The 22,882-nt window shown below is 37.8% G+C and overlaps 1 protein-coding gene across 1 annotated transcript; it reads right to left on the bottom strand.

Moving 5' to 3' along the window:
• Positions 1 to 1,033: 1,033 nt before the first annotated feature.
• On the bottom strand, positions 1,034 to 22,447 carry BTF3L4 (basic transcription factor 3 like 4). The gene is made up of 6 exons (XM_059374735.1): positions 22,339 to 22,447; positions 18,641 to 18,707; positions 14,773 to 14,886; positions 3,119 to 3,320; positions 2,034 to 2,093; positions 1,034 to 1,490 (listed from the first exon to the last, which is right to left on the bottom strand). Exons 2-6 carry the CDS (start codon positions 18,692 to 18,694, stop codon positions 1,444 to 1,446), a joined length of 477 nt encoding a protein of 158 aa, XP_059230718.1. The 5' UTR covers positions 18,695 to 18,707; positions 22,339 to 22,447; the 3' UTR covers positions 1,034 to 1,443.
• Between the last annotated feature and the right edge of the window lie 435 nt (positions 22,448 to 22,882).

Here is a 22,882-nt window from a genome sequence, read left to right as displayed (position 1 = left end):
CTTGAAACAAAAGTAGATATGCTGCAAGGTTAAGCCATAGTTAGTTTGCTGGTGGGCCAGGAAATCATAGATTTTCTAAATCTTATCCTTAAATACTGGCTATAACAAATGCTGATATAGCAAAATGCAAGCTTTTATCATCAGACAGCAAGAGGGAAACTTGAATTAATAACTTACCTCCAAGTCCTCTGAAAGGAGGTGAAAAAAATAAATACTGTATTTTACCAGTGTTCCCCAAAAGCATTACTCTAAGCATGCAGGGGGATGCTGTGAGCAGCTACAACAGTGAGATCCAATCCAGAGGTAGGTTCAAGACCAAGAGTTAGGAGAGTGGTTGACGAAATCCTCCTGGGGCCAGTACCATTTCATAGAATGACCATTTTGCTGGGGAATGAGTCTATGACCCATCTTTTTCGGATTCAAAAGGACATTCCTAATTTTAACCTTGCTGAATGTAACAGGCATTTTTGCACCAGCTATTAAGAACAGCTAGTATAGAGGATAAGGCTGGCATAAAATTATTTAGCAAGCACATGCTAGCTATTCCAGTTTGAAATCTACCAAACTATAAAATCAGGGAGGAAATAAAAAGTTGAAGATGGAGCTGTTGTTCCTCAGGATGAGAGAAAAATGTCTTACCAAAAGAGGGATTAGGCACTCACTTAACTCTATATGGAGAACATCCTTCTCAGGCTAGGTAGAAGATGAGGAAGAGCATTATCAAAGGCTGACCAGGCCACTGGGAGACCAAAAGGAGAGCGAAAAAGGATTTAGGAAGAAAGCCAGAAGAAAATGTTCTGGGTCTGACTAGGTAAGTGAATCTAAGGCAATGTACCAAAGATATGCTATCCACTATACCAACATGGAGCTGGTGACAAAATATCTGAAGACATTTTAAACCCAGAAAAATGTATAAAAAATATGTTAACAAAGCAAATTAAAACCAAACTTCCAAGGGTAAAATCTCAGATCTGAAATTCAGGGTACTCACTTTTCTAATTCTGTGCATTATTAGAAAAAAATAAAAAGTAACAAATGTAAAGATTTGTTTTATTTTCTACTGGGGGAAGAAGGAGGATAAATAGAACTGTTTTCCAATTTGCTCTCCACTGTATACACACATACCCACACGCATACATACACATACACACCAAAAATACCCCAACAAAAAAACAAAACAGAAAACTGAGAATCAAACACCAAAACACCCTCAAACTGCACCAATACTTCGTATTTTGACCAAAAGAATAGATCCTGGGAGGAAGTGCAAAATGCAAAATCAAATGACCGAAAAATGCTGAACAAACAGCATTATCAATATACAAAATATTTATATTACTGAACTAGTAACAGTTGATGTTCTCCATGTCTGTAAAACTTTGGAACCACATAGCTGATTTGTTAAATCTAGTCCATGCCAGTTTCCAAACTCCAGAAAAAATTTTAGTTAGCTTCATTCTTTGATGCCTCATCAAAATTTTCTACGAGATCTGGAGGAAAAAAAAAGTAAATGAGTTAAAGATACAAAAGAAGAAAAAGAGGTAAATGAAATTCCTAACTTCTAAACCTAATAAAAACCAAATTGTGGCTATTAAAATTAGCCTGAAAACATAGAGGACAAGAAGAAGAAATGAACTGGTGGTATTTCACTAATAATGCTTCATTTATCTGCTTTTAAAACACTAATCCTAAGGAAATGTTAGTCCTTTTTTGTCTGAGCAAACTCAGATGAACAGCATTTTCGTATGTCAATCATAATTCCCATGGAAATCATGTAACGGTAACTATGCAAATTTAAAATCACTGTGATTCTAATTTAACAAATGTAGGCAGCAGAGCTTTTGTGACAATTTCTGATTCTAAGTTCTAAATGGGAAGACTTTTATTCTTTTTCATTAGATTGTATCCATACTATTGTGAATCAATTTAAATTCATGAGTTCACCATCAACAAAAACTGAAAGTCATTATAAAATGAATTAAATGAGATAAGCAGGCTGCTAAAAATCTTAGTGCTAAAGAAATGTCTCTTACCTGGAACATCATCATCCTCTTCATCAATGTCTTCTGGTTTTGGTGCTTTGCTATCCAACACTACAAAACATTTTAGAATTAGTTCTTAAGAACAAAGGCCTTTAATAGAACACTTATATTGTTTATTCTTTTCTCCTGTCTAAATATTATAATAGTTGTTCAGAAAAAGCTAAAATTTTGTCTGACCTAATACCATATTTTTTACTTAACACTAAAATCAGTAACACTTTAACTTCATTAGATATATACTAAATACAGCTGGCAGTTTCAGTGGGCAGTGAGGGTAAAATTTATTTGGAAAGTGAAATAATTCTGATGGCTGGAATAAAAAGATACTACAGTTAATTTATTTTATAAATTTCATATGCTTAAATTAAAAAAATCAATATTCAAGACTTTCCATCTCTTCTGATATAAGGAAGTATCCAGGCATATAGTATGGGCACTGACAGAAAAGGCTCTTGGATTTTGAGGGGTGACAAGACATTTGAAACCAGGGCTATTGTGGAAATTCAGAACTTATAGTTGCCGTGCTTGTAGTTCAATCAACAATATTAAACAAAAATACAGTTCTCTCCTAACAGTATCTTCTTCTTGTAATTAGTCAGAAGTGAGTATCAGGGGCGCCTGGGTGGGTCAGACCCTGGGCATCTGCCTTTGGCTAAGGTCGTGATCCCAGAGTCCTGGGATCCAGGCCGCATTGGGCTCTCTGCTCAGCAGGAAGCCTGCTTCTCCCTCTTCCACTCCCCCTGCTTGTGTTCCCTATCTTGCTGTGTCTCTGTCAAATAATAAATAAAATCTTAAAAAAAAAAAAAAAAGTGAATATCAAATGCTGTCTGTAAAATGTGGTGTATAGACCTTTTAGGTAATTACCTCAACTCTATTACCAAAATGTATCCATATATTCTATCAGCTACACTGCACCATTATTAAAGAAACAAATTCAAAGATTTATGAAGCATATGAGTAACATTCTGTATGTAAAATTTACATACAAATAAATCCTTCCAGTATAAAATGGACCTTTTAACTCATTAGGTTCTTTAGATTATAGCGAAGGAAGGATACTGAACAGAAATACCTACCTTGCCGTGGGAACTGTTCAGCTAACTTCCTAAGACTTGTTAAGCTGTCAGCACCAAGCTGACTTAATATTCCAGGAAGCATTTCTGTGATTGGTTTGGCTTCTGCATGACCAGTAATTGCAAAGGTGTTAGCAGAAAGGGAAGCTTGGACTTTGGGATTGTTGAAATGAATAACTGTCCCATCATCTTTAATCATGTTCACCTGTATGATCATAGAAGAAAAATATACTTCACATATCTGGTACAACTAAAACATTATCTGTTTAAATAACAACTTAGCCAATTATGGTGTTTTTGTTTTTGTTTTTAAAAACAATCCCAAGGTAGTAATTGTCTAAGCAGTAGATAATGGGTGGAAAAAGACCCTAGCAGCAACAAAGTAAAATGGTGTAGACGGCACAAATAACTAGGATGGTCAAGAAACATTTTATTACAGAATCTAGATTTTAAATTCAAAGACTTTTACTACTATAAGAAAGAAGTTCAATGCCACATTTTAAAAATAATGGAATTATCAGCTAAGAACTGGCTTCTTAATAAAATTACCCACTATCTTACCCGATTTACACCACTGAACTAAATTAGTACATTTGGTGGGTGGGACAGCATCTTTCTCTTAGGTGACACATTGGAAAGGGTAATAGTGTACGGTAAAAAATAACCACTGAAAATCCATAAAGAACACTCAGAAATTTAACCAGATGTTTCATTCCTCTGAACACTTAGTAAATTTACAAACATTTCAGTTTGTTCTCCTCATATCATTCTTTATAAAAGATTTTGTCAGTTCCTCTAACTCTTATGTATAGCTTCTCAACAACCTTCAATAAGCCTTGTAAATGTCAAAGAGGCTCTCCAACCCACTTGCCTGGCCACCTGAACATGCTTCATCAATCACTGGGAAACCTTTAAAATCATCCTCACATTCTTTTGGTAGCTTTCACCACATGAATTGACTGTTTCAGATTCAATTTTATCCACTGCCTGAAAAGGAAGGTTAAACATGTGCTATTTAAAAGATTATTTTTCTCTCTCACTCATGCACTTTCTTATTATGTTTTAGTAAAGCTGAATTTGCATAAGTTAAATGTTTGAATAATGTGATTCCACTAGTAGTTGATTCCACTGTGTAAGTTACCTTGATGGTAACATGCTTATTTTAGAAAAAAGTTAGGAGAGTTAACTCTTGGCTACTTTAGAAGCATTTCATGATCCATCCAAAAACTGCCCTTGTCAAAATCAAGCAGAGATGCGGTGTTCTCCATGGTCAGTGGAAGTGGGAGATCATCACCACTGATAGCACCAGAAAGGAAGGGGAATAAAGGGCTTCTAAATTTCAGGCATACCTGGAACACAGAGAAAGAAGGCAAATCCTTTGGGAAAAAATTGCAACTAAGATCTACAAGTAATTTCCCAAGTTTCTCTGACAAAAATCACTATCTGAATTCTATACCATTCCCTCTATCCATATTTTAATTAAGGTTCTATTATACATATTACACCCAGTAAGCATTCAATCCAGCTGTTCTGAACAAATACCATTGTGAGTTAAAAACAATTTATACTGACTTTAGAGAAAGAGAAATTATATAGTTCTGAAGATAATTATAGTTTAGGTAGGAAAGTTTAACAGTAAAGTGGCTGAAAATTTGGAAGAGGAAGGACTTGAGAAGGAGGTGGCATAGTGGATATGGAATGGAATGTTCTGCATCTATCCTAGAATGGGAAAAGAATAAAGATATGGTAGGACTCTATATTCTAAATTAAGACCAAATCTCTATAATACATCTAGGATGAAAAGAGTCTGAAATATTAGAATCTGAGATATTTATTATTTATAAATGTTAAAATCAAAAGAGATTTTAAATCAATATTGTTCCAAAAGTCAGGCCATGTATTTGTTGAAAGAGGTTTTCTAGTTCAAATCCCTTTTAGAGAAATAAATACTAAAGACAAAAGCTCTTGTTTAAGCAACATATCCAAGGACAAATAGTTACATGCAAACCTAGAACTTGAGTGTGGGTCCCCGAATTTCTGTTTAGTTTCCTTCCTCATTCTTAAAAATGTTTATTTCCCTACAAAAATTCAATTCTGTGACCTTGTGAAAGCTTGCCAGAGAATTATTTATCTCAAAACACAGGCTAAATGGAGAATGCAAAAAAATGCAACACATATATACATAATATATATCTTATTGGCTACAAAACAAGCAAGAAGCCCTAGCCCCAGCCAAATGAATTTTCCTGTGTTTAAGCTTCTTTACCAAAGGCTAAATGTTAGGTCCTATTTTACAACCTGATAAAGGTCTTTGTAGTTTAAATTGAGTTTAGTGTGAAAAGAAGGATGAATTCCATCTAAGGCTGTGAAACAGAAATAAATTTAAATATGGTTATTTTAAATAGGGTTGCACAAAAGTTGTAGCTCTGTGAATAAAAAGGTCCAAAAAGGGGTGGAGAGTTTAGTTAATTTTAGAAATGAGAATTAAATTTTAGAAGTTAAAGGCTAGAATATTTTCTTTCTACCATTCCTTCCTCTCTACTGAGCAAATAACATGGTTATATAAGGCTCCTAGATGCAAGCTATTAGACTATCAAAGGATGAATTGTTGGGTTGAGCAAGATCAGTTAGACACTTCCCCCACCAAAGGAAGGGATAAGGAACTTGTTAAATTCACAAAGCAAACTGTACACATTTCATATGAAGACTTCACTTTTTTTAGTGATTTTACTGCTGTGTGTTCCACATAAGTGGTACAATCTACATACGTATAAAAATAAGGAGCACACAAGGAAAAAGACTATTAACCTAGCCACTGTACCAGCTCAGGTCTTTTCCCAATCAAATAACCCTTTTATATCAAAATGTTTTTTCCACTTTAACAGGTAGCTGAAGGTAAAGGATGCTACTTGAGCAATGGAGGAAGTAGCATTTTTGAGACCCTAGTGCACACCACCAGATGCCCTTGCTCTTATTTTTTGCTTGAGAAATGCTGACACGTTTTGTAATTATCGAAAATATTATCTCACATGCCTAGTACAATTACATATGTTGTTTTCACTGTTTAGAAGAACCCTTTTCTTTTCCACGTTGCAAATTCCCATTTATCCAAGACTTGGATCAGATGCTTCTTTCTCTGTAAAAATTTAGGATTCTTTGTGCACTTCCTGCACCTCATGGGTATTGCAAATATATGGAATTATCTTGTACTGTAATTGTGTTTGCAAGTCTTTGACTTTATTAGAAGATGAACACTTTCTGATCAGAGACCATGCCTTACTAGACATAGTATGCCCCCAAATGTCCAGTACATAACAGTCACTCAAATGTGCCAAATGAATGGGACACCTCAAATTCAATTTATTTTAAAATCTTGGATGCTGTCAGACTTCAACACTCCAAATGCTAAAGGGTCATCTCAAATTTAGAAATAGCTCCAGTAGTTCTCTTAATGAAGATGCTCAGAACCTCCTGAGCTATATCTTAGCCTTGACTTTTCTTATTGTTCAGACTTTTCAGAATCAGCCTGAATGCCCTACAGCATTCAGGAGCATTTAAGTCATTCTTGGCAACTGCTGGGTGGCCCCATTATGCTGTTATCAAAACCAGCAAAGGCTGACCTCTGAGGAGGTCACATATATTATCACAGCAACCTTCTATATGGTAAATCTGATGTGTGCTTTAATCCTACGCAACAATACGTTTTTATGGCTCTAGGAGGCTCACAAATTTACCACTGACTCTACAGCTCTTGCTGATAACTGCCCTCTCAGTTCACAGAGGAAGTTTAAATTCTTCCATGTGATTTTTTGGGTATCTAAGTCCCCACTAGGCTGGCTAGCTGCGGTTCTGAGAATTGACAGTTGTCTTAAAAATCAAGTTTTACTGCTACTCCTTCCTTTATGTAGTGGCATTTATTTATCTACTTATTTTTTTTAAAGATTTTATTTATTTATTTGACAGAGAGAAATTACAAGTACACTGAGAGGCAGGCAGAGAGAGAGAGAGAGAGAAGGAAGCAGGCTCCCTGCTGAGCAGAGAGCCCGACGCGGGACTTGATCCCAGGACCCTGAGATCATGACCTGAGCCGAAGGCAGCGGCTTAACCCACTGAGCCACCCAGGCGCCCCTATCTACTTATTTTTAAAAGACTGCATTTTTAAATAATCTCCACACCCAACATGGGGCTTGAACTCACAACCCCGAGGATCAAGAATTGTATGCTCTACCAACTGAACCAGCTAACTGCCCCTGTAATGGCATTTAAATGTTTATCAGGAAATTCACCTTTTATTGCCTTACTCCTGTTATCTTAATGGGGTGAAATAATAGACATTTTAAGAAAAAAGGACATAGCGTCTGCGGTTTTGTGAGGCTAAGGGAGGTAAAAGTTTGAATATTATGGCCTTGGTGCATACTTCCATAAGTATCTTTCACAATCAGTCCTTTTAAGCTTAGCACCTGCTTATTTCTAAAGGCTAGTATGAACATAATCTATTATTGTTGATATGAAATAAAGCTAACAGCTGTAATTAAACTGTACAATATGCTGGGATCATTTTCTCTTATGCTTTGGAGGCAAGAGTCTGATGAGATGGATTCTTCACAGCTATGCTATAGATAGTATAAAATGGCACAACTATTTGAAAAGCAATTTGGCAACATGAAAAATTCTAAAATGTTCATGCTCGTTCAGCCACTAACTGTATTTCCAAGAATCTCTCTGAAGGAAATTAGAGATGAAGATACATATTATGTATATTGAAACCAAACACATGATTCTTTTATTATCAAAGCATCATAATGTATTATAAATTATAATGTATTATAATAATGTATTATAGTATTATGTATAATGTATTATAAATTAAGAAATGTTAAATTATGATATATCCATTGGAACATATGCAGACATCTACACTGTTGATTAAGAAGAAGTTGTTTGTTTGTTTGTTTGTTTTTTAAAAGATTTTATTTATTTATTTGACAGAGATCACAAGTAGGCAGAGAGAGAGGAGGAAGCAGACTCCCTGCTGAGCTGAGAACCCGATGTGAAGCTGGATCCCAGGACTCTGGGATCATGACCTGAGCCGAAAGCAGAGGCTTTAACCCACTGAGCCACCCAGGTGCCCCTGTTTTGTTTTGTTTTTAAGATTTATGTAGTTATTTTAGAGACAGAGAGCGAGAGACCATGAGCAGGAGGGGCAGAGGAAGAGGGAGAGAGAATCCAAAACAGACTTCATGCTGAGTCTGAAGCCCATCATGGGGCTTGATCTCATGACACTGATATCATGGCCTGAGCCGAAACCAAGAGTTGGATGTTTAACTGACTGTACCACCCAGGTGCCCCAAGAAGAGTTTTTTAATGATACGAAACAATTTTCATAATATAATGCTATTTGGGGGGAAAAAATTCTGAATTGTGCATCTAGCTACAGTCTCAAACACGTTAAAAGTACATGCATCTAAAGATAGGAAAGAAATAAAAAGCTAATAGTAGTTGTTTCTGGGTAGTGGGGATTATGATCAAATGTTCGTATCTTTTTATCTTCTGTATACCATAACTTCCTATAATGACAATATATATATATATATTTTTTTTTTTATTTTTTAAAAGATTTTATTTATTTACTTGAGAGAGAGACAGTGAGAGAGAGCATGAACGAGGAGAAGGTCAGAGAGAGAAGCAGACTCCCCATGGAGCTGGGAGTCCGACGCGGGACTCGATCCCGGGATTCCAGGATCATGACCTGAGCCGAAGGCAGTCGTCCAACCAACTGAGCCACCCAGGTGTCCCGACAATATATATTTTTAAAGATTTTATTTATTTGTTTATTTATATGAGAGAGAGACCGCAAATGTGTGAGCAGGGGAAGGACCAGAGGGGAGAGGGCAAGAATCTCAAGCAGACTCCGCACTGAGCATGGAGCCCGACATTGGGCTTGATTCCATCACTCTGCAATCATGACCTGAGCTGAAAACAAGAGTCAGAGGCTCAACCAACTGAGCCACCCAGGCACCCCGACAACAAAATATTTTTATATTGGAAGGGGGATGCTATTTTAAAAAACAGAAAATGTTCATCAACAGATGAATGGATAAATGTGGTATTATCCATACAATGGAATATTATTCAGCTATAAAAGGAGTGAAATTCTGATACATGCTAAAACATGGATGAACCTTGAAAACATTATGCTAAATGAAGTATGCTAGACACAAAACAAATATTGTATTACACAAAATATTTACAACAGGCATATCCACAGAGACAAAGAATAGATTACAGGCTATCGAGTTGGGGAAGGGGGAATGAAAAGTTATTGCTTAACGGATATAGAGTTTTGGTTTGGGATGATAAAAAATTTTGGAAATAGGGGCACCGGGGTGTCTCAGTCAGTTAAGTGTCCGCCTTCAGCTTAAGTCATGATCCCAGTGTCCTGGGATTAAGCCTAAGTGTTGGACTTTCTGTTCAGTGGGGAGCCTGCTTGTCCCTCTCCCTCTGCCTGCTGCTCTCCCTGCTTGTGTTCTCTGTCAAGTAAATAAATAAAATCTTTAAAAAAATTAAAAAAAAAAATTCTTGGAAATAGATAATAGTTGTGGTTGCACAACACTTTAAATATAGTACTATTGAACTGTACTCAAAAATGGTTAAAATGACAAATTTTATGCTGCATATATTTACTACAATAAAAAAATAGTAAAAAAAAACCCCCAAAATCAGGATCTTAAAAGAAAAAGTGAGGCTGCTATGATAGGATAAGGTAAATGGGACATAGTATTTCCCTTTTACTCTCCTGTACTCAGAGCTGTCTACACATTGCCACCTGGGGTTGGAGGAAGAAAGAATTGTGGTTAAGGGTCAACCAAGGTTCTCCTTCTGGTATAAGTGGTTCAGGAAAAGTAAGAACCAGGAAAAGGAAAATATAAACAGTAAAACTTATGAGGACAATTATAAAATTTACATTCTCAGCCCTAAGTGTTTTCCTGAGCTCCAGTGTCCTATGGCTAACTTTTTTTCTTTTTAATAAGTAATCTCTATGCCCAACATGGGGCTTGAACTCACAATCCTAACATTGAGTTGTATGTGCCACTGAATGAGCCAGCCAGGCACCCCAATGTCTAACTTCTTGAGAACAATTCCATCTCAAATAATCAGTATCCCTTAAACTTAATAGGCCCCAAATAAACTCATCATGAGAGTCAGCATGCTACAGACTATAATGAATAAACACGGTCCCTGCTATCAAGTTCTTATAATCTGGAAAAAAAAAAAAAAAGACTAATTGGTTAATAAGTAACCATTATACCCCACAATATGAGGCTGTCATTAATAAATGTATTAGAGCAGAGCAACTTAAGCTAAGGGCAATGGAAGTAGAAAGAAGGGGTTGATTAATTAATCAGACCTGGAAATAAAGGAAAAGTTCCAGAGGCAGAATCATATCCTAGTTACAACAGAAGATGCCCTCTGAATATAAAACTCTCTCTCACGGGCGCCTGGGTGGCTCAGTGGGTTAAGCCGCTGCCTTCGGCTCGGGTCATGATCTCGGGGTCCTGGGATCGAGTCCCGCGTCGGGCTCTCTGCTCAGCAGGGAGCCTGCTTCCCTCTCTCTCTGCCTGCCTCTCCATCTACTTGTGATTTCTCTCTGTCAAATATAAATAAATAAAATCTTAAAAAAAAAAAAATAAATAAAACTCTCTGAAGCAACTAGGCCATCTAGATCAGAGATTCCAATTTTTGATGACAATGCTTACCAAATAAATTTGATAAAATCAATAACTTCTGAGAAATAGAACAGATCCCACTGTTGATAGATTTATGTTATCAGGTAAAGACAGGTAACAGCATGGTCGCTATATTCAACTAGATTACCAAAAAGGAAGCACATCCAAATACCTTCAAATGTTATAGCATATAAAACATTTTTAGAAATTTAGATTATAAGTTTGGATTTTGGAATTTTGGATTATAAATCTTCTGGGGTCTGCCTAGGAATTCCTTCGTAAAACCTAGGCTTTTGTATGAAACAGTCTCTGACACTCCAGTACCCTTACTTTTTGACAGCTTTGCATTTCTCTGTCTTTGGTAACATGTAAAAGAAATCTATCTATGACTTATAATTTATTATACGAAATCAACAAACTAATGAATACATCAAAGACCAGAGAAGCTTGTCTTAATCCAAATAGTCCTTCAGTTTTTTAAAGTTTCTAAAGAGTACATAAATTAAACTTTGGGAGAGGGAAAAAAAATCACCAATACCAACAACTTAGAAAGTAAGATTAGAACTTTACTTGGCAGAAGTATATTCCATGAATTTTTGGAATCCATCACTGATTTCCCTGTTCCCCACCCACCAAACTGAATACTTTCTACTTGTTTGATGTTTTGAAGGTCTAAGTACAGAAAACACAGTAATATTATTTTTTGTTTTACAAGAATGGCAATGGTGTCTTCTCTTTTTGGAAGTTTTTATCTGTTTTTCTAAAAGTGCTGAAAAACAGAAAGAGTACTTTCCTCAAAGGTCAGGACTTTTTTTTTTTTTAAAGTAAACTCTATATCCAACGTGGGGCTCAAACTCATGTCCCCAAGATCAAGAGTTCCCTGCTCTACTGACTAAGCCAGCCAGGTGCCCCAGAATTCGGCACTCTGAAACAAGTTTCAGACATTCCAAATAAAAGATGACAAAATTGTAATTAATGTGTTTCTTCTATGCTGATATATTTTTTTCATAGCTTAGTGTTTCTGAAAACTTCTGTACAACTTTTCATGTTTATATTTTTTAAAAAAATTTTATTTATTTATTTGACAGATAGAGATCACAAGTAGGTAGAGAGGCAGGCAGAGAGAGAGGAGGAAACAGGCTCCCTGCTGAGCAGAGAGCCCGATGCAGGGCTCAATCCCAGAACCCTGAGATCATGACCTGAGCCGAAGGCAGAAGCTTAACCCACTGAGCCACCCAGGTTCCCCTTTTCATGTTTACATTTTTTTTTTTTAAAGATTTTATTTATTTATTTGACAGAGAGAAATCACAAGCAGTCGGAGGCAGGCAGAGAGAGAGAGAGGGAAGCAGGCTCCCTGCTGAGCAGAGAGCCCGATGCGGGACTCGATCCCAGGACCCTGAGATCATGACCTGAGCCAAAGGCAGCGGCTTAACCCTCTGAGCCACCCAGGCGCCCCTTCATGTTTACATTTAATTCCAAGAGCTGTTTTTAAACCAAATGTGTGTCATCGTTTTCTTTAAAAATTTTTTGAAAAAAACTCTACGTTAAACTTAGTAACACAAACATAATGTTTGAGGCAAGCTAGGTTATATATAGTATACTAGATATTCCTACACAAAATCTGCCAAGTGTTATATAAAGTACAAGTATGTTAGCTCTCAAAAACCAATTTTAGAAAGAGGGAAAAAGGAAAAAAGTAAAACTCCTCCCATCTTAGCTTCAAATATTCAGAAATTTTATAGCTGTTACCTTACATTGTTGATGATCTTTATGCATATTTTCTCTTTAACCAGTCTGTGAGGGCTGGAAGACATCATACACACATACAGGGTTGGGGTGCAATGAGTGTGTGTATGTGCTTATTATGTAGCACTAATTTTCTTTTCTTTTTTTAGAGATTTATTTGGGAGGGAAGGGGAGAGAGAGGGAGAGAGACAGTGACTGAGACAGAAGGAGCAGGGGGAGCGGCAAACAGACTCCTTGCTGAGCATGATCCCAGGACTCTTCATGATCCAGGGCCTGAAGTTTAACGTTTAACCAACTGGGCCACCCAGGCGCCCCAGTAGCATTAATTTTCTGTGCTATGACTCCTCAAAAAGCTAGAAATGCCATCAGTAGTAGCTACAAAAGGAATTCACACCACAGTTTAATAAATGCTATAATAAAATAAATACAGGACATTATAAAGGCACACAGGAAAAGCATCTGACCCTTCTTTACGCAAATGTGTTAAGTGTGTTACCAGGAAGGCTTCTGGGAGAAATAATGCCTGCATTAAGACCTGGAAAAAGGGGCGCCTGGGTGGCTCAGTGGGTTAAGACCTCTGCCTTTGGCTCAGGTCATGATCCCAGTGTCCTGTGATCGAAAAAAAAAAAATTCTTAAAAAACCAGCTGGTTCAAAATGTCAGTAGTGCTGAGGTGGCAGGGCAGGGAGGGGGTAGGGGGATTCAGAGAGTAGAAATGTATGCAAGGTTGTAAGATGGCCAGAACATTTATAAGTTGTTTACGTTTAAGGGGCGCCTGGGTGGCTCAGTGGGTTAAAGCTTCTGCCTTCAGCTCAGGTCATGATCTCAGGGTCCTGGGATCAAGCCCCACATTGGGCTCTCTGCTCAGCAGGGAGCCTGCTTCCCCCCCTCTCTCTGCCTGCTGCTCTGTCTACTTGTGATCTCTGTCAAATAAACAAATAAAATCTTAAAAAAAAAAAGTTGTTTAAGTTATCAGAGTTATTGTCTATTATTGCAACTTACTCTTTTTTTTAACCAAGATTTATTTGGATTTTTTTAAAGAGAGGTTTAGACAGTTTTTTCCTCATATATATCCCAGATAAAGAGAATGATCTCTCTGAGAATTATTTTGAGGTCAATAAAAATATATAAAAACTTACAATAGCTCAGAAGAAAAAAATGCATATAAAATGCTTAATTTCAAGACTTGCAAATGAAGTTCTAATCTTTATCAGAGTAGAAATGCACAGGTACATTAAGCAAAAAGGAAGAAAGATACATGTGTCTTACATTTTCTACCATTTTATCAGTATACTAATTTTGAAAGTACAAAATAGACTTAAATGATGTGTTAATATTTATTCATATATGCACAGTAGGAGGAACATGTGGCCATTTCACTGCATCTTCTCTGATAGTCTGCTATTTATTAGTGATCCTTGCCTCCACATTATCTCTGATCTGTTTTATAGCACATGGGCACGAATGATCTGTTAAAAATTGTGAGGTGGTACCACACATAGTAATGATATTAAATATAATTTAACTTAAACATTCAATTTAATTTATGGCAGTGAAAATTTAAAAAATTTACTATCAGAAATGGAATTATCAGGTAGAAGTGAATTTAGATGGTAACAGGTCATAAAGAGCTGATGTTATCATTTTTCTTGCGCATCTTTTGAAATAACATCCTTTGGCTTCATATTTAAGAAAAGTAGTATCACCAAAATATAATGAGATGATTTAAAAAATTTAACCAATAATTTCCAGAAAAGGTCTAATAAGAAATCCAATCCATGTAAAGCTATTGCTAGAGCTTCTTGATTGAGGTAATAAAAAGATACTGTTGAGCAGAAAGGGAAAAAAAATCCACCTTATTTGAAGAAATCTTGGAGTTTATTTCTATATTATTAGGAAAAAATAACTTATTTTACATGAAAATTTAAAAGCAGTTCCATAATTTTGTCACATATGCCAAATTCTTTGAGACAGAAAAGTAGGAATTCCTTATCTGTCAACTAAAATCATTTTTTTTGATCATCCATTTTTATACAATAAGCAAATTCAATACCTAGTCCTTCGGACACCTGGCTGACAATACCTGATTCTTCTAAGCTGATATTTCTCATCTGAAAAGTGTAGATAATTATCTATCAATGTGCTATTTGTTCACATAATTTAACCATTTACAAAATGACCATACCTCTTCAATACCAGCTATATTATTCACAGCCAGTTTTTTTAGAGAACTCTGGAGTTTTTTGTCATCAGCTGTAGCTGTTCTATGTACCACCTTCTTCTTTCTGCGAGCTGTACCCTGAAAAATAACCAAACAGAAGTGTTAGGATGCTTTGCATCTTGGCAGGTATAGTCAGTCACATGTCTTCCTATTCCCAATACTCTAATTAAAACCCACATAAGAAATTGCTGACTTAATACTAATGACCAAGAAGACTGCTCAGAGTTGTGTTAGCCTAACCCAGATTTTTGACAGTCAGTTCTAGTCAGTTCTTATTTTTTCTAATATCCATTTATCATTTCCACATATCATGTTTTAAAAGTTTTCAATAATAAAACAATACAACTGTGTTTTATGACAACTTCCAAATATTACAAGGAATGCTTTTTTATAGTACCTACCACCCCCTGACAATAAAGTTAAATCTAAAGATATTCTGAAACTTTGAAGATTCTGACATAATTAAGAATCATATGCCTACAACTGAGTATTCCTAGATTCTAGGAATGAAAACAATCCAGTTCTTACTTCAAGGAAAATACATTACAGTGGGATGGAAAAGTCAATAAATACATGAATGAATTAGATCTTTTCAAATGGGATACGGGTATTAAGGCAAAAAACCCCAGCACAGTACTAAGAGTATTTATTGGGTGGGCGCAGAGCAGTACTTTATTGTTCAGGGAGGACTCTCTGAAGAGGTGACATTATGAGCTGAGATCCAAGCAGAATGAAACGAGCGAACCTATTGTTTCTACAGAGAGAAAACAGGTCAGTCATGGTTTTGGCAGAGTGTACAAAGGGGAAGGAGGAGGAAAATGCAATCAGAAAGATAGGAAAGGGCCAAATCACGTAGCCTAGAATGCCATGGGTAGGAGTTGGATTTTATTCTAATTGTAATACAAAGGTTTTAAGCATGGGAATGATTTGATCTCATTTATGATTTTTACAGATGACTAAAGTTGCTGTGGATAATGAACTATAATGAGATCAATCAGGAAGCTACTGCAGTAGTCTTGATGAGAGATAAAGGCGTTTTGGCAGTGGAGATGGTGAGAGCTTAGACTCTCAGAAGAACTGATGGATTGGACGTGGGATATGAGGAAAAAAGGAATCTAGAATGATGCTCAGAATATCGGCCTGAGCAAATAGTTTGACAATTATACTATTCACTGAGATAGAAAGAGCTCATTTCTAAATGGATACTTTGAAACTTTAGATATATATTTCCCCTGAAAAACTATTTAAGGGGCATCTGGGTGGCTCAGTGGGTTAAGCCTCTGCCTTTGGCTCAGGTCATGATCTCAGGGTCCTGGGATCAAGCCCCACATGGGGCTCTCCGCTCAGCAGGGTGCATACCTACCTTCACCCCGCCCTGCCCGCCTCTCTGCCTGCTTGTGATCTCTGTCAAATAAATAAATAAAATCTTAAAAAAAAAAAAAAAAACGAAAGAAAGAAAGAAAAGAAAAACTATTTAAAATAAATTCCGGGACCAATTTAAAAGAAAATATAACCTAAAGCAAAAATAAAATGTTACCAAAAGAAGCCTAAGCATTGAGGGCTAAATCTTTCTGAGTCCTGGAAGGAGGAAAGGAAGAGAGTTTTCCATCTCTGGGTACCTCCTGAAGTACTCAGGGAATCAGCTATATAGAGAGTAGGCAGGGGCTTCAGCCTCAGCAATGCTGGAGGGAGTGGAAGAATGTTCTGTGAGTAGCAGCAAAGGTTGTGACAAAATCCAGTTGTTGAAGGATAGACTAGAGGTGACTATTTTCACAGATGGTCATTTATTTGAGAAATGTTCCTAACTCAGGGGCAACTCAACTGCTTGGTGTATGCCTCAAATGAAATGATTCTCAGGTACCTCAAATTTGACATGTCTAAAAGCTTGAGTCCATGAAACTATTCCTCCTATATTTCCTAAGTTTTATAGCTGGGGGTACCACCATCTACCTAATCTTTATTTCTCTTCATATGAATTATGTCATTCCAACTCCCAAATTTGTGTTCCATATACCAAAGCAGCAGTCTCTCAACTGTTCTCCTCTATGCCAAACTTTCATTTCATTCCTTTCTCCATGTTGCCAGCACCTATCGTTCTAAAATGATTGTTCTTAAAATCTTTCAATAGTTGCTCCCTGCCTATAAAATCCTATACTCCATGGATGCCAGGGTGGCTCAGTTGGTTGGGCAACTGCCTTCAGCTCAGGTCATGATCCCAGGGTCCTGGGATCGAGCCCCACATCGGGCTCTCTGCTCAGCAGGGAGCCTGCTTCCCTGTCTTTCTGCCTGCCTCTCTGCCTACTCGTAATCTCTGTCTGTCAAATAAATAAATAAAATCTTAAAAAAAAAAATCCCATACGCCATAGTATGGCATATAAGACTCTGATACAACCCCCAATTCCCTGGTTGTTTCATCTTCTACCATTCTTTATCCATTATACAGTCTAAACTCTAACCATACCAAACTAAAGCAAGCCATTCCATTAAGCGCCAAGCTATCACAGCATCTTAAGTGCCTTAGCAAGCATGAGAATGACAATCCCCTTTTCCCTCTACCCACTTACCCTCACCTATCTAAACAGTGATAAATTCTTGTTCTCCAAATCTCAGCTCAGTGATGACTTCCTTGTCCCTCCTAGGCAAGAGCATCTTGTACCTCATTTTAACATTTATTATTCTGTAGTGTAATTGTGAGCATGTCTCCCTTCCAAGCTAAGCTGTGTCAAGAGAAGAAAATCTTGAGTAGTTTCTCTACTATGTGTCTGGAACATAGTAGGTACATAGTAAACTAGTTTTATTTACCACCTGGTTTAAAATATGTAAAGTGCTGAACCAAGCTCTTCCAGGTACATTCTATGGCTCCTGAATATCCCTAGTTTTTGCATTGGTTCATTACCTTATACTTGATGCTACAATGTGACCACTTTGGTTACATGAATGTGTTAATATGACTCCAGAGTCCTATAGCTGTATCACTATGGAAGGAGAAAATAAGTCATTTCTTCCCTTCCCCTACTATCTCCTTCCCTAGGAGATATGGTTACCATCATAGTAAATGAAAAGTAAAGCTGCTACATAAGTGACCTACCTACCCTCTTCCCAGGTCTGAACTGAGTACTATTCTCACTTTTCCTTTTTCGAAGATTGTTTTGGGCAGAGATAAGGGCAGAGTACTCTCCTTAAGCTGGGGGCTAGAACTGAAGGGAATCAAAGATTCTCAGGATGAACTCTTCCTCAGGCTTCAAAGTACATGGAATAAGAATGTCTGTGCTCATATTGACCAACACAGAAGAACAGGCAGGAATTTGGGAGGAAAACCTAGCAATGAACAAAACATACAATCAGCTTGAGCATTTCTAGTTAAACCTAATAAACCTAACTGTACAAGTAGGTATATCCAGTCAAGATGAGGTAACCTCAACATCTGGGATGCCCTGCAAAGGAGTCTAACATAACAATCGCTATCATTTATTAAGTATGCATGCTGTGCCAGACACCATGTTAGGCATTTCAAAAGTATTACTTTAATCCTCAGATGCATCTATTTCTGTTCTGCAGATGGAAAGATGGAAGCCTAACAAGGTCAGATAACTTGTTCATGTCACATAACTACCAGATGTTAAGAGGATTCAAACAAAGGTGGCTATTTCCATTGCACCACCAGACAGAAGTTTTCTAGTTATCTCTTTTAAATCTAGACAGTTATTTTCAAATTGGAATGTGGTTTGATCTTGATAAAAGATTTAAAATTTTCAATGACCACAAATCCAAAATAATACTACTATCTGGCAATAATACATTTTCCTCTCAATTTTTCTTATGCCACACTCACCTTGCCCCCTATCCGGACCTGAGCCTGAAGTTTGGCTAACTTTTCTTGATTCATGCTGTTGGTAAATCTAGGGGGGGAAAAATAGATTTGTTAAAGTCACTGTTTTACCAAAATAAAATAACTGTTTATGCAACAGTACCTTCTGGCTCACTAGGCTTGCAATATGCGTCACCATCATGATCATATTAATACTGTCTCTATATTCTTAATAAGTATTAATAACTCGTTCTAGCTTTATAAACCAGATATTAAGAGAACCAAAATTAAATAAGACCACAAGGGAGACAAACATACGAACAGAAAACAGAATGGGACTCAAAGTTACCTATTTGAAGATCCCTCCTTAAAAACAAAATTCATGGGGCTCCTGGGTGGCTCAGTTGGTTAAGCAGTTAAGAATCTGACTTCAGCTCAGGTCATGATCCCAGGGTCCTGGGATGGAGGCCTGCAGGTCAGGTGACCTGCTCAGTGGGAAGCCTGCTTCCTCCTCTCCCTCTACCCTTCCCCCCTGCTCATGTGCATGCTCTCTCTCTGAAATAATGAATAAAATCTTAAAAAAAAAAACAAACAAACCCCACATCAAAATTCATTTCGTTGGCATTCAGTAAAACCTACCCAATTATAAAATCTCTAGACAAGCCAGTTTTTCCCCCAGAGATTTTTACAGCAGAGCAGTTACCAAATGTTATTAGCACAACCTTTAAGCAGACTTTTTCCTCCCAAATCATAAATGAACCATATATAACCTTGTAACCATAAATAGACCCCCCCCAAAGAAACCTGGACAAAGAAGAAATTCAACAATAGGCTGTCTAGCTGTCAAGATATGAGGTAGTCATATCTTCTATTCAAGGTCAGATGGTATGTTAATAACAGGAAAAGAGAGCCAGATTTTTCAGACATTCAGCACTTTAGCAGCCCCTTCCACAGAGTTCATTCAATATTTTGCACTGATATAGTATGTCACACTTGTCAAGATATTCCTGCATACACGGTAAAATGCTTCACTGCACAATTTGATTAAAAAAAAAATCTCTGCTACATTAATTCTAAATCTTTGTGTGTTTGGGAGGAGGAAATTCTTAAATATAAGCTTTTTAAGGCTAATTTTGATTTTGAAAATTCTAAGAAAATTGTAAAGTCATAAATCCTAATCTGATCAGTGATATTCCTACTAAAGAAAACAGTTCTTAAATTTATAATGGGTTGTAACATTCCACACTATATAAACAAATACAAGCCAAGGTTAAGGGGCATCTGGGTGACTCAGCTTGTTAATTGTCTGCTTTTGGATCAGGTCATGATCCCCAAGTCCCTGGATTGAGCCCTGCTTCAGGATCCCTCTTCAGTGGGGAGTGTGATTCTCCCTTGCTCATGCTCTCTCTCCCTCCCTCTCTCAAATAAATAAATAAAAATCTTTAATAATAACAATTAAAAAAAAAAAGCCAAGGTTAAAAATCTTGTTTTACTTGTTCTGTGGACCAATAGATTATTACTAAGATTTGAGAGAGGGAATAAAAACTTTTATGGCCAATTCTCTAACTGCTTTATAATTATCATTCACATGACAAAGATAATGTCTTTCAGAGATGAAAGAGAATCGAAGATTATATAAGCACTATTCTGTATTCTGACACTGGACTTTAGCAGTAACCTGTATATACACATGCTTCAAGCTAAATAAAGTCCAGCTCCCAAACAACATTCAGAATTTATGATTCCTCAATCTTTGCCCATCGCTGTATCACAATGCTCAGCAGCTACAAACTCCTTTACAGGAGGAATACAAAGCCAGAAGGCTTAGGTGTGTGACAATCTCAACTCAGCCACAGACCCACAAACTTAAAAATTGCTGATGCAAATTCCAATGTCTATATTCAATATCCACAGAAAAGGACAAATATTCACTTTCCCCAAAGTAACATGGCCCCAAAAGTACAGTGAACTAACAAAGAACCCAAAATTTTTTTTACAAAAAAGGGGCTAAGTGAAAATATTAGAACTAGGCACGGTAAATCTGAGACTCTTCTGCATTTTGAAGTACCAATCCCCAAGAGAAGAGATGGAAGACAGGAGACTGAAGTCAAGATGAAGAGCCTTGACTTGTTTGAAACAAAAGCAAAACCAAAATTAACTCTATATCAATGTGTAGATGAAAGAACAGATTCCATTCTATGTAATCAGTACAACAGAAAACTTGTTCCCAAAACTTATCTCAGAGAAAAACCATTTTAGGGAAGTTGTAAACTCATGGGGGAGGGAGGAGGGTGAAAGGTTGTCCTTTGTCCACTAGCATGTTGGAGTGTGTGGAGTTGAAGTAGTAAAGAGGATTGGACTCAGTCTATGAGAGATGAGATGCCAAGCTCAGAATCTAAACTAGACCTCAAAGATCACTTCATTTAATTCCCTATTCCTCAATCAACCTTTACTTCATTATACCCATTATTTCTGTTTTGTATGTGAGGCCATCTCAAATACCTGCAAGCAACAGTAGGGTAGAAATAAATTGTAAACAAATAAAATAGATCCATCTCTCTCCTAATTTAACAGATTTGGAAATGAGGGTCCAAAAGGGAGAAGTCACTTCCTAGACCCAAAAGGCAGAAGTAACTTCCTAAGAACATAAGTTACTGAATTCTTCCTTGGGGAACCTAGGGTCATTTAATCCTTTACTCAAGGACTCAAGAAAGGTGTAAATAATGAGATTATAATCAGTATTTATTGAGTGCCTAAGTTCTAAGCATTATGGTAGGCACTTTCACCATGTTTACATATCATGTTTACACACGGATAAAATAACTTCAACCTTTAGTCCTAACTTTTTATTATGTGGGGTATCTCTAAGAGAGGCACAAATTTTGGAATCAAAAGGCTCAAGGTTCTACTACTTAGGACTTTGGAAAGGCATTTTACTTTCTGAACTTGTGTTCCTTCTGCGTTAGAAAAGGTTTTAACACCACACATCTCATACGGTTGTTTTAAGGATTAAAGGTTAAGTTATTGAGCACAGGGTATGCCTCACTGTAGATACTCAAAAACTGGTAACTATTGTTACCACTCCCGAGGGGACAGCTATGGTGTAAGTGAAAAGAACGTGGGAACGGAAGTTGAAACCGCCATTCACTAGCTGTGTAACAGGGTGCCCGTCGGTCAATCAATTTCCTGACAGCCTACTATGCTTCAAGCAGTGTGATGGGGCTATCGAGATGGTCAAGGCAATTTCTCAGGGAGGGAACAGAACTGTAAACAAATACTGCCATTACGAGGTGAAGAGAGCTGCAACGGAATTCAGTCCCAAGCGCTTCGGGGCCGGGGGCTGCTAACCTCAGTTTCCCTATCTGTAGAGTGGGAGGATCGAAGGAGACGACAACAGATAGCTGTTGTCACAGCACTGTTGTTGTGAATAAAAGAGTAACGGGAGAGAGGCGGGGGACCACCCGCCTCCTGGGACTGAATCTGGGCGGCAACAGCGCGGGCCCCCACAGGGAGCGGTGGTGCTGGGGACCTTCCCTCAGGTGCCGACCCCCAGCTGCGCCGCCGGTAACCGACATGCCAAACCAGCCGCCTCCGCCCCCACTCGGCGCGCCACGGCGGAAGTGGCAGCCCGAGTGGTTGGCGGGTGTCGGAAGAAGAGGGCGGGGGGAGACCGTGCGCAGCGGCCTATGGCCGTGGAGTGGCGGGACCGCCGGGGGTCTCACCTGAAGCAGGGAGGGTCCTCCAACAACAGCACGCGGCAAGAGCAAGATGGCTGCCTCAGTCGAGACAGAGAAAGACGACGGCAACAGCGGCGGCGGGAGCGGGGCCCACGTGATACAAGCAGCTCCGCCTCTCTCTCTCTCTCACAGGAGCAGCCTATCCCGGGGACCGTATTTATGAACTACAAAACCCAGGCTGCTCTGCGCCTCCCAATAGAAATGCGGCAGGTGCAGGTGGCCGCACTGCATTCTGGAGCTTGCAGTCTCCTGAGAATTCCATTGTGTCTGTGCCTACAAATTTGTAGGGATTCTAATAAAAAAGAGGTGTGTATTTTTGTTTGGGTGTGTACTTTTGTCACGTATCTTTCACCAAGCATTAACTCCGCACTGTCGGACTCAACTAGTGCGGACTCATTAGTATGGAGACTCAGCCAGTCACTGAGCGAGGAGACGGGAAATTTTGACCTGTTTGTTGTTTAAAAAACAAAACAAAACAAAACTGAGAAAGAAATAATTAACCCAGAAAGTTTAAAAACAACTAGACAAG

This window comes from Mustela nigripes, chromosome 14 (genome assembly GCF_022355385.1).
Source record: "Mustela nigripes isolate SB6536 chromosome 14, MUSNIG.SB6536, whole genome shotgun sequence".
In the NCBI taxonomy this organism is placed as follows: domain Eukaryota; kingdom Metazoa; phylum Chordata; class Mammalia; order Carnivora; family Mustelidae; genus Mustela; species Mustela nigripes.
This window is presented reverse-complemented; position numbering and strand designations above follow the sequence as displayed.